General features: G+C 43.3%; 1 protein-coding gene across 1 annotated transcript; it reads left to right on the top strand.

The window, feature by feature from the left end:
* Nucleotides 1–451: 451 nt before the first annotated feature.
* Nucleotides 452–11,193, top strand: LOC132587179 (ankyrin repeat domain-containing protein 9-like). Its single transcript, XM_060259421.1, has 2 exons — nt 452–1,768; nt 10,965–11,193. Exons 1-2 carry the CDS (start codon nt 896–898, stop codon nt 11,010–11,012), a joined length of 921 nt encoding a protein of 306 aa, XP_060115404.1. The 5' UTR covers nt 452–895; the 3' UTR covers nt 11,013–11,193.
* The last annotated feature ends 1,882 nt before the right edge of the window (nt 11,194–13,075 follow it).

Here is a 13,075-nt window from a genome sequence, read left to right as displayed (position 1 = left end):
CTCTCCTGCTTCAGAGGAAGCCGGGAAGAGATCTTTCCAGGCAGCTTGGGCAGCCTCTGCGAGGTCGGGAATGAAGCAAGCGTGGCTCATGAGGGAAGGAGGCAGCCCAGGCCACCGCCTACTTGGCCAACTCCCACGGGGCAGCCCTGTGCACATCAAAACAAACAGATGGACCATATGCCATTATATCCCACTGAGGTCCCTCCTCTCCCCATACTCAGCCCTTCTCAGGCTTTATCTCTGGATCTCCAGGAATTTCCTAATGTGGACTTCACAACCCATCAACCCAGACTGTCCCCTTGTTTCTTCCAGCAGATGCTCCTTCCAAGGCAAGTAAAACCCTCCGCTCACTGGAGAAAGGGTAGGTTAAAAACCTAATGAATAAATACAACACCCTTATATAAACAATGCCGGGGCCCCTCAATCATCAAGTTGTGCACCACAGCTGCATCACAATATTTACTGCAGCAACTGTCTGCTCTGATTGGCCACTGTGTGCAGGCAGAAAATTGCTTCACTTGCAAAGCTAATTTTAGCCTCCTCTAAAGAGCTCTCTCTTTATCTATAAAATCACAGCTATCGGTATTTTGCTAGCCTGTGCCGGATGAGGAGCCGATTGCATTGACTGCCTGCTTGCATGGCAATGGTTAACTGAGCGTGTGAAATTGTGCTTACTTCGACAAAACCACTGCAGTGAGAAGGAGAAAACAATGAATGGGTGGAGATGAACAGCCTGTGAGAGAAGCGCTGTGCATTCTGGCTAGTGCAGTCCAGGCTGCAAGGAGAATCTGAGGACTGCAACAGCCTCTGGGATCTGCATTCAAACTGAGCATCAACCTTCCATTGAAAGGAGAATCTCTTCCACACGAAAGGTCTGCTTTTCAGTACCTGAGACATGACCAGTAACCAGGCTAGCTTACAGGACGATCAGAGCAGGCACTGCAAGTTCCTATCCTATATGTTCTACCAGGCTGTCAGAGATCACAAGCCTGTGTGGATGCTTGAAGATATGAGGACTATGGAGTATTTTTACTGGGAGGAAAATGCCAGCTTGAGGACTTATTCTCCTTCGGAAGCCCTGCTATATGCAGTGGTGCACAATCATCTGCCTTATGCCCAGTATCTACTGTCTCATTTTCCAGAGGAGGCTCTCAAAGTCCCTGGAGAACATTTCTGCTGTTGCCCATCCTCTGCCCCTCATCTGGCCATGGCTGTAACATATGACAGGAGAGACATTTTGGGGCTGATCATCAGCATTGCACACAAACTGCCTAATTTGAACTCCTACATCAACAGAACCGGCTGCTTTCATCTGGAAGATGGTAAGACCCCTCTGCATCTTGCCTGTGAGCTTCTGAGGTCTGAGACAGTCCTCATCCTCCTAGGAAATGGGGCCTCTCCCAGGATAGAGGACAGTAAAGGGCTCACCCCACTGGATGTCATCCTGGAGCAGATGTGGGAGTCCAGAGTCAACGCAGCATCCAAAAAGCTCTGCCTTGATTACCTCTTGTTATTTATGCCGAATCCCCGGTTCAAGATGCGTGGATTCCTACGAGAACACCCAGAGCACTGGGCACTTCTGCTAGGGGAGGACAAGTTCAACAGCCTGGTGGGGAACATACCTGCATCCTTATACCTGCAAGCTATGCAAACTATTCTCCAGACTCTCCCACCTTCCCATTTTCCTAAAAGCATCCAGGAACTCCCTATACCTCAGGCACTGAAGCCCTTGCCCTGTATGGGCAAACAACATCCAACAAAAGATGTGGTAAATGGTTTTCCATAATTTTTTTTAAAATAATGTTATATTTACATGTAACTTTTCCATATTTGGGATTTTCAAAGGGCCTTCAGGCTACAAACCAAAGCCCAGAGTATTCCTATTTGTGCAAATGGAAATACTGTTGGGTAAGTCATAGAAGGGCTTCTGTTTTAGGGGATTTGCTCCCTAATTACTTGTGAACTTTCATGTGGACACCTTCTTATCTCTGCTGCCACTGAAAATCCCATCTTGATATGTGTAATGTTTTCAATATGTAAATATTTTGTGTATGTTTTTATTTATATGTTTTAATGTGGCACTTTCTATGTATGGTGCTGTGAGTTACAATACAGGCTTACAGAGTAAGAAATAGAGGGGCAGGATGGGTGATTGAAGTGTGTTATGATTGGATGGTAGCTGGACCCTGGGGGGTGGAGTTGATTGGTGAGTTCAGAGAGAATTTGTGTGAGGGACAGTTACTGTTAGTGTGGGGGCGGGAGGTGAGGAGATAGAGTGAGGTGCTGTAGAGTACGAGAGAACTCTATATTCTGTGCCTAAGTTATGAGTCTAAGCAGCAAGAGAAAATATAAGCCTGCGTGGAAATTAGCCTCTGTGGCTAGATCTATTTAAGGAACTTTAGGGAAACAAGAATTGTACAATTATCTGAAACCATTATGCTTATGTACCTATCTGAAACTATTTATTTATTTAAATTTATATCCCCCCCCTCCCCAAATGGGCTCAGGGTGGATAACAACAGTTAAAAACCACATAGAATATTAAAAACAAGCATTTTATATAGAAATGGTTATGATGTCATTTTTTTGTTGTTCAGTCACATACTTATAAATAAATTCTATTTGTATTTTTTAAAGACCACTATTTTATTTAGAGTAAGCACCCCCTTTTACTTCAGAGCACCCGCAGGTGCTGACTGTTTTGTCATTCTAACAATTATAACTAAGCCATCCTATTCTTCAGGGCCATCTAAGAATTCTAAGGCAAAAGCCTTTAATGGCAGCAAAAATAAGTAGGAAATGCTAAGGAAGGCAAAGAGGCAGCATAACAGACATCACCTCAGAACACTACAGAAAGGAGCCTTTACAAAATGGTTACACAGAAGAGTCAAAATGTTACAGTATGTAATTAAATATGATAAAAAAAATTAAAAATTACAAGCACTCAAATTTTAAAAGGATCCCCCAAACCCTTTCTTATGCATGTGAAAAATTAAATTTAACTGTTTCGCATTTACATTTTCCCCACTGAAATCTATGTAGCAGAATTCTTGACATATGATTTGTACTTTATATACGTTATCCAGGTTCCCAGGGCATTTCATGGATTGGGGCTCCACTCCTGCAGAGTTTGGTTCCTTCTCTCCTCGTGATGTCAGTGGGGTTTAAGCCACCTCACTGTGTCCAGCCTGTGACTGATTTCGCACACAGCTTACCCCGCGGTCATATTCCTGTTCTCTGCGCAGCGTCTGTCGGATTTCCCACTATCTGCACTGGAGTTACAGGAAGTGCCGCGGTTTTTGCGTAGCAAATGTAAACTGGTACCAATTTCGCACACAGCTTACCACGCGGTCACATTCCTGTTCTCTCCGCAGCATTCGTTGGATTTCCCACTATCTGCGCCGAAGTTACAGGAAGTGTTGTGGCTTTCGCGTAGCAAACATAAACCGCTAAAACCCAGTTTACGTTTGCTATGCAAAAGCCGTGGCACTTTCTGTAACTCTGGCACAGTGGGAAATCCGACGGATGCTGCGCAGAGAACAGGAACGTGACCTCAGGGTAAGCTGTGTGCGAAATCAGTCAGAGTTTTAGCGGTTTATGTTTTCTACACGAAAGCCGCGACACTTCCTGTAACTCCAGCGCAGATAGTGGAAAATCCAATGGACGCTGCGCAGAGAACAGGAACGTGACTGCGTGGTAAGCTGTGTGCAAAATTGGTATCTGTGTTCTACCAAAGAACAGTGCTGTTTAAGAGGCACGGGATGGAATGGAGCAAGGACTCCTAAGATTCCTCTGCAAGGGTCTGATACACAATGAGAAAGCAATTGTGATCAAAAAGGCTTTGGCCCTCAGAAATGTCACTACAAGAGTGAGGATTGCTTCTAGCTGAGTCATCTTAATGAAAGGTTGGGACTTAAATAAAAACAAGCCTGACTGTTCCAGCTGGTGGGAGTGAAGGGGCTCCAGGATGTCTACAGCCCTGATTATTTTACCAAGTGGTCCATTGGTAGGGTTGCCAAGTCCAATTCAAGAAATATCTGGGGACTTTGGGGGTGGAGCCAGGAGACTTTGGGGGTGGAACCAGGAGACATTAGGGGTGGAGCAAAGATCAAGGCTGTGACAAGCATAATTGAACTCCAATGGGAGTTCTGGCCCTCACATTTAAAGGGTCGGCACCCCTTTTCAATTCCTTCCTTTCATAAGAAATAATGAAGGATAGGGGCACCTTCTTTTGGGGCTCATAGAATTGGACCCCCTGGTCCAAACTTTTTGAAACTTGGGTATTTTGGGGAGAGGCACTAGATGCTATACTGAAAATTTGGTGCCTATACTCCAAATAACAGCCCCCCCAAAGCCCCAGATAACAGCGGATCTGTGATCTCCCTAGGGAATAATAGAGTTCCCAGCAGACATTTCCCTCCCCTCCCCCCGCTTTCTGACAACCCTGAAGCAAGGGGAGGGCCTCCAAACTGGGGGATCCCCTGCCCCCACCTGGGGATTGGCAACCCTATCCATTGGGGTGGGGGTAGATTAACTTTCCTTCTGCCATGGAGAAGATTGCCAGCTACAGCAGAGATGCCCCTCCCTTCACTATTTCATCCCCACTGCAGGTTTTCCTCTAATTTCTGCAACAAACATGCCTATTTTTTTTTTAAATGCTGTCTGGCTTTCTCCTTTGCAGTAGAGTTATACAGCTCCAGCCATCTGCAGTGCATTGTCTATGCAAGAAGGGATATTATACAGCAGTGGTAATTTGGAGCATACTTGTGTTGCCTGCTTTAGGGAGTCAGGCCTATTTGGTTAATGAACAAATCTACCATCTCCAGCCAAAGGGTGTAGCAAACTCATACCTTGAGCTCAGTCTGAAGTGTTCCTACTTTTGCTCCTATTCTAGTGTGTCCCGTTACTACTTCTGTTATTATACCAGTGTGACCCAGCTTTCCACTCCCCCCACCCACTGTAAGCAGTGAGCCATCTGCAGCCCAACCCACTTAGGTAGTTATTGCAGCTGTAAGCATATAGATCCAAGTAGTATGGCATAACCTCTGTTTCCTACATATTTACCAGCACAATTTGCCCTTCTGATTTGGACAATATGCCATTTTCAGCACAGTGTATCCAGTTATTACAGTGGCACCTCAACCCCTTTACCATAGAAAGGAATTGAGGGAAGTTGCTTACAAGTGTATTTGGTTCAGAACAGGCTGTGAGATCCTACACTGCTGTACAAAGCAACCTTCTTAATACAATTTGCTTAGTAAAAAATTACTCTAGTCAAAGCTGGCCTGATTTTCACCAAATTCTGTGCTTCAATGAGAAGCAGTTTTTTACAAGTATTTTAGTGTAGTGGTTAAGTGCATGGATTCTAATCTGGGAGAGCTGAGTTTGATTCTCCACTCCTCCACATGCACCTGCTAAGTGACCTTGGGTCAGTCATGGTTCTTGGAAGAGCTGCTCTCTCAAGAGTAGTTCTCTAAAGAGCTCTCTCAGCCCCACCTACCTTGCAAGGGTGTCTGTTGTGGGGAGAGGAAGGGAAGGCGATTGTAAGCCGCTCTGAGACTCAGAGTGAAGGGCGGGGTATAAATCCAGTCTCTTCTCTTCTTCTAAATATATCAAATGCCTCATACAGTTGATCAAAATTCAGAACACAAACTATTTCCATCACTAATTGTATGCAGCTTCATCTGTGTGCCAACCAGTTGCAGCAATATGCATCATCAGGCAAACTGCAGATATCCCTCTGCAGTTTCTCCTGAAATTACCTCTACACAGGGCTTTTTTTTTAGAAAAAGCCCAGCAGGAACTCATTTGCATATTAGGCCATACCCCCTGACATCACCATTGATTCACAGAGGGCTTTTTGTAGAAAAAGCTCAGCAGGAACTCATTTGCATATTAGGCCATGATAGTGCTCTTGCAGAACATAATGTAAATGCTATGGCTTGGCATCCTTTTTGAATCAGGATATTCTGTCTGTATAGTATGCTTTTTATCGGGCGCTTTCTGTGTGTTGCTCAGAGCATCATATGTGGTTCTCCCTTCCCTATCTTACCCTTACAACAACCCCATCAAGTATATTAGGCTGTGAGAACATGACTGGCCCAGGTTCACCCAGCAAATTTTATAGCAGAGTGGAGGTCTTCTCTTAGATCTTTAGTTTTTCCACTGCATCACCTGGCTCTTTTGCTCAGATACTGCATTTCCCTGGAAAGTGCTGCAGGTAGCAAACTGTTTCTTCATTTACTTTCCAGGAGGGGAGGTTTCTGACTCAAAGATCTCTGCTCAGGCAAACTAGGCAATTGCCTAGAGCGCCTGCCTTCTGACTCAGTGACATCAGTATGTGTGTTAGCCTTGCCTAGGGTGCCAGACAGTCTAGGGCCAGCCCTGTAGCCTGCAGAGAAGCTGTGCCAGTGACACTTCTGTTATTGTAGCTACCTTCCAGCATCATAGATTTACAGCCTTCCTCCTTTGCTTTATGCCTTACTGATTCCTCATGCCACCCTGCCCTCTCTAAGATCACAGGATTCCTCTTGGCTTTTTTTCTTTTGTAAAAGGTAGCATTGAGAAAGACCATCTCCATCAGCCCAGAGGAAGGCTCCTGCACCACTGCAATACAGGGACATGAAAATCTGCCTTTCCTGAACTTTTCCTAGGCAGCTACTGAAGGCACTGGAGTATATTTCATCAGTAGAGGATGGCAGTCCTCTTGCTTCCCCATTATACAGGTGTATCCCATCCTAGCTAGCTTTTCATGGGATGCTCTTTAAAATGCCTCCTGTCTAACCTGATTTTGTCAGATCATGGCAATCACAAACAATTCTTAGGGAAGTCACTGACCCACACATTGTTAGTGTGCCACCTCTAATTTTCTGAAATGTCCTTCCTGCTGAGCCGGGCTAAAAGTGACTGGCTGAGCAAACAGCTAGAATGAATCAAGACAAAATTCATGGCCATTTCCAGCTACAACTTTGTAGCAAACCGTCAATGCCAGCAGCCAGACCAAGGCAAGGAACTAAGCAGCTGTCCCTCATCCAGTGCTGCAGATCATCAGAACAATAGGAAGGTTGCTGGGACTGAATTTCAGCCTATGCCAGCAAGAGAGATTCGCTGCTGGAATTTGTGGGAAAGGACTGGGCCCGCTAGTAATTTCTTTCTCACTGAAGCCACAAACCTCTAATTTAGCTGTCAGCAAGGGAGAAATGCAAATGAGGGTGAAAATGTAAGGAGAATAATAACTAAGCTTCACTAACAAGGGCTGAAGAACAAGAAGGAGCCTTGTGGCACCTTCAAGAATAGTGGATATGTTGTGGCATGTGTTTTCAACAGATGTGCATCAATAAGCCTGTAAATCTTTCAGGTGACAGAAGACTTCTTTTTGGTCTTGTTGAAACAGACTGCCACAGCTGTTCCTGTTGAATTGCTATGGTGGAAGGTCTATAAGGCAATTCCAGAAAGAAACTGGGGGGAACTTGCATTTTGGTGGTGAAAAGGGCCATCAAGATAGAGATTATAGAGTTTTCAAGGCAAGAGATAAACACAGTTGGTTTGCCATTGCCTGCCTTTGCCTTGGTATTCCTTGGTGGCTTCTCATCCAAGTACTAACCAGGGTCAACCACTACTTAACTATTGAGATCTGATGAGATTGGGCTGGCTTGGACTATCCAGGTCTGAGCAATTTCCATTTTAGCTCCTGTAAAAAAAAACCCTCCCAAAGTGATAGAACATCAGCAAATAAACAGTATTAACAAAAAATGTGTACAGAATGAAACTTAAGTAATGCAGATTGGAATTGCTCCTGTGTAGGCCTAATAAGGGTAATAAGCAGTGAGCATACCACCTGTGCCTTTCAGGTGTTTTATCATCAGCCTGCAATGTCTGTAGTCATTACTGGGCAGGGAACCCATTTTAGAATAATTGCTCTTTATGTTTTATCACATATACCAGGAAAGCATACTACATACAACCCAGCCAGCATGTTTGAATGAGGCAACACACACACTTTCCTCCTCAGTACATTTGCACCAGAACCCTGATGTTTCACTCCTACTCCCAATACATGTGGTTCCTGCATACCCAATACACGTGACCATAACTACTAAAAAAGACTGATGTCAGTGGGCATATGCTTTTCTAGAGTGACCAGAACAAAATGAGTAAACAAAAGAGTATTTTGACACTGAGATATTCTGGAAAATGAACATTCATGAGGATATGGTGGCATAAATGAGAAAGAACCCTTTAAAGAACTGCCTCCCAAAAAAGGAAGTGTCTGGTGATCCAAAAAGTATCCAAAAGAAATGCTGGCTAGATCCTAGGTGAGGAAGATTCCCCAGGCCCTGGTTGGTATGGCATCCAGGGTTTGTGCAGATCCCATTACATAGGTACAGACATTAACTGTGCGATCCTATGTTAATGCATCATCCATTTTAGGGGCTACTACCTGGCTGGTTCTTCTGAAGAGTTGCCAGTTGGGAGGCTCACTGACCAGAAACAAATGAACTGAACTGTTCTTATGCTTTGAATAGCAGCTTGCTATGCAGAAAGTAGCAAGTGAAGCTTTTCACAGCATGGGGCCAAAAGCATCATCATTATCACTAATCTCTGTACACGGAGCTGCTGCTAAATACCCAATTGCCATGGCAGTCTGAGAAGCTGGTATTCCCACTTGCCAACCCCTGTTGGCTTTGAACTGCAATATTAGATGCCTGATATTTGCAAAAATACATATATTCGAACGTGTGAAAAATCAACAATTAGAATTTCCTTACTCTGGTGTAGGGCAGAGGGTTGACTTCAGGGCTGCTTTCAGCCTATTGAAACATTTGTAATGCTGAGACCACTGACAACTACTCCAGATGCCAGATCATCTCCCTGATTCCTGTAGCACATTACATACAATTTACTCTCATCACCATGGCAATACCTAAAAGACACATTAAAGGCTTTTGCAACCTATGGATTAGTTCTGACTCATGACTTGGAATCACTGCAGTAAATAGGTCCTGATGGGTAGATTGTAGGGTTGGGGGTCAGACTACTCCAGAATTGGGGGCAGACAATGCCTTGTTAGTGAGCTCAGCATGGATGTGATGCCATAGAGTCCATTCCCCAGAGCTGCCATTTGCTCCAGAAAAAAAATAATCTCTGTAGTCTGAAGTAGGGTTGCCAATCCCCAGGTGGGGGCAGGGGATCCCCCGGTTTGGAGACCCTCCCCCTTGCTTCAGGGTCCTCAGAAAATGGGGGGAGGGGAGGGAAATGTCTGCTGGGAACTCTATTATTCCCTATGGAGATTTATTCCCATAGAAAATCATGGAGAATTGATCCGCGGGTATCTGGAGCTCTGGGGGGGGGCTGTTTTGGGGGGTAGAGGCACCAAATTTTCAGTATAGCATCTGGTGCCTCTCCACAAAATACCCCCCAAGTTTCAAAAATATTGGACCAGGGGGTCCAATTCTATGAGCCCCAAAAGAAAGTGCCCCATCCATTATTTCCTGTGGAAGGAAGGAATTGAAAAGGTGTGCCATCCCTTTAAATGTGATGGCCAGAACTCCCTTTGGAGGTCAATTATGCTTGTCACAGCCTTGATTTTGGTTCCACCCCTAATGTCTCCTGGCTCCACCCCCAAAGTCCCCAGATATTTCTTGAATTGGACTTGGCAACCCTAGTCTGAAGAATGGCTGAAATTCTGGGAGAACTCCAAACTGCCCTTGGACTGGTTAGTAACCCTAGTAGATTGCCCATTAGCTTTGTAACTGCCTCAGGCCTAACTCATATACAACCATCAGGAATGCAATGTGTACAGCACACATATAGGTAGCCAATTGGTCAATATTTCCTCCTCAAAAAGGTGGGAGAGGTGATCCAATCACCTGTGCATGCAGCTGTGTTAACCTTTACATTGTGGGACTGCCCACTTCCTTGCCTATGGAAGGCTAGGTTTGAATCAAAGTACAGGCTGCTAGAAGAGGTGTCAAGAAACCTAACATGCTCCTAGGATTGACGTCTGTCTGTTTCATGCCTTGCATGTCTTCTTTACCAGAAAAGAGTATTACTTAACAGCTAAATCTACCTCAGGTTCATTTGCATTCCCTTTTATTAATCCTTCTTTTAAAAACTTGCTTATCCTGGCCAACACTCAGTAATGGGCCTTCCATGTAACCGCTCCAGCCTTCCTGTTCATTTATTTGTGACTGTTCAGAGAGAGAGGGATTTGCATTTGCATGATAGATACTAATATGCTTTATTTTGTGATCAAATGAGATGTGTGTGCAAACCAAAGGCCCTGTGCAAGCAGGACATTCAAAATGCATGTAAATGACTCAAGTTTAAAATTCTTATATTAAAGCATATTTCTCACGTGCTGAGAAACAAAGAGATAAGAGAAAGAAAAACAATCTGTATTTCTTTGTGAATATGAGATGGTCTCAGCAAGATTTTCATTTTATGTTAAGCTCAGTAAACAACACTGAGAGAGAGATACATGCATAACCTATACTCGTATAGGGAGGGATTAGGGATTCTCACACACTTATTTTTCATTCATTGCAGGGGTGTTGCATTCACTGGATGCTCAGAGCATAATACCATATATGTGGCAAAATGTGATCCTCTCCTTCCCAACGGAGCACATTCACTGTGTTCATAATGATTGTGCAAGTGTCACAGTACCTATGAAACAATTCTGTAACAAAATAGCTGATGGGAAGCACAGCATTTTCCTTCCCCACTGCTATTACTTGCACTATTACTTGTACCCTCCTCCTCTGCACAACTTGAGCATAATCAGGGGACATTTTGTAGAAAAATAGGTGGTGGAGCTCATTCAGGGATTGTTATGCAGCTGCACATACTATTCAATGGACAAGGAGGTGGAACTCTCAGAAAGGTTCAGAAGCTGTGCTCCTGTGAGCTCCCACTGAATCTGAGGCCTGAGCATAATACCCCTGTTTAACAATGTTTTGCAGATTAGGTGCAGTTTGTCATACAAGGATGAGTCAACTTGTACCTTCTAAAAAGATCTTCTACCATAAAACTAATGAAGGCAGCATTTGTGATTAAAGGACCTCAGGTAGTGAGTACTGGGAAAGACTGTTGTGTGTGTAAGACCCTGGAGATCTGCAGTCTGGTAGAGTAAGGGAGACAATACTGAGCTAGATGGACCAACAGTCTGGTTCTGTTTGAGGAAGCTGCATGTAATCACAATGATTGGCTTTTTAAAAAATGTTCAGGCCATATTTCATGCTAGTGGTCCTGTTCTTTAGAACGGTTCCTTTTCAAAAAATGAGAAAGCCTAAGAGGTGAACTTGAGAGTCTGCAGGATGAGAGATGCTTGAGTAGAAGCAACTGTATATAGGGGAAGGAATGTGTATACTTGGCATATCAGCACGAAGCCATGAGCCATGGGTATGGTTCCATCCAGATTCCAGACTTCTCTTCAATTAACCTCTATCACTGGAATGGTGAAAGCATTTGGATATCCCATATCTGGATATTTTTTAATATGTTATTCTTCCTAGGTGTTATAAAGCCAACTCCCTCCTCAATGTCTTCCCACTCTCAACATATAGAGAACAAGTGTAATATTTCAGATTTCACCTGTCCTTCTCAGTGATGGGCGCCACTAGATCAAGAGATATAAAGGAGGACTGGGTTGCCAACTTTTAAAAGTTGCATAGAGAAGGTAGAATTTAAATGTGTCAGTTTTGTTCACTGCCATATAAAACTACCCCCTCCAGTCTCTTTTCTTCATAACTGTTAAGGATACCGGAATCCAGACCTCCTTTGTACCTGTTCACCACATGAAGAGGTATTTTATGTACAGCATTGTACATAATGAACATCAGTGATAGATTGCACTGCTAGTTTTGGGCATTTACTCTCAAAATAGTTTGCCTGACTCAAAAGAATCAATAGGCCAATAAATCTGATTTTAATTATATCTTGAGATAAAGAAGTATAAAAATATTTGAATTCAAGTTATGCTTCAAAATAATGACTGGCAAAACTGAAACGTCACTGAATTTAAAAGACTTGCTGCATACACCCTCTCGTGCTAACACTGCTCATTTTTCAGCAGCATTTAAAATTCAAGGTGAAAATTTCACATAGCTGATGTTTACCTGTGGAAATTAAATCTTGCTAAGACCATTTTACCATGGAATGTACATTTCTATAAAATAAAGCTGTAATTTGCAGTATGGGGCTGTCTCGCCCTCTCTTTCAGAACCTCTTGCTAATGTGCTTTATCTTCTGCATGCTATAAGATGAAAAGATAGTTGTATGTACTAAAAGAATGTAATAATAAAAATTGTACACACAAATGTATACACATACCCCAAAGGCATACCTGATTTTTTTTAAAAAAAAATATTTTATCAGATTGTATTGAACTATAATAAAACTGCAGTATAAACTGGATTAATCTTTCAGTTGCCTATTATGTCTTTTCTTATGCTGGATTCAAATGCCTAGTCAATCGCTTTCCCAAGGTCTTACCCTACACACCTTAAACACTTTTTCAGTTCTGAAGAAACGTAATTCCGGGGGGGAGGGGATATTTTAATTCATATAAACCAGGAAATTATAGGTCAATCAGCATCTATGCCAGGCAAATTAGTAGAAACTAATTAAAGAAAGAATTGTTAAACACATAAAGGGACAAAGCCTGCTGAGAGAAAATCAGCATGGCTTCTGTGAAAGGAAGCCCTTCCTCACCAATCTTTAGGAGTTCTTTGAGAAAGTGAACAAGAATGTAGACAACAGTGACCCAGTAGACATTATATACTTGGACTTTCAAAAGGCTTTTGTCAAGGTACCTCACCAAAATCAGTTTAGCAGCAGTCATGAGGTAAAATGAGGGGTTCTCTTATGAATTAAAAACTGGATACATGACAGGAAGCAAAGTGTAGGAGTCAATGGAGAGTTCTCACAATGGAGGAAAGTAAGCAGCGGGTCCCACAAGGATCAGTACTGGGGCCAGTACTATTTAATTTATTCCTCAGTGATCTGGAACTGGAGGTGAATAATGTAGTGGCCAAGTTTGCAGAAGAGACTAACAGTGCAATCCTAAGGACAC

This window comes from Heteronotia binoei, chromosome 1 (genome assembly GCF_032191835.1).
Source record: "Heteronotia binoei isolate CCM8104 ecotype False Entrance Well chromosome 1, APGP_CSIRO_Hbin_v1, whole genome shotgun sequence".
NCBI classification, from domain to species: domain Eukaryota; kingdom Metazoa; phylum Chordata; class Lepidosauria; order Squamata; family Gekkonidae; genus Heteronotia; species Heteronotia binoei.
The sequence above is the reverse complement of the archived record's forward strand: the minus strand, read 5'-3'. Positions and strand labels throughout refer to the sequence as shown.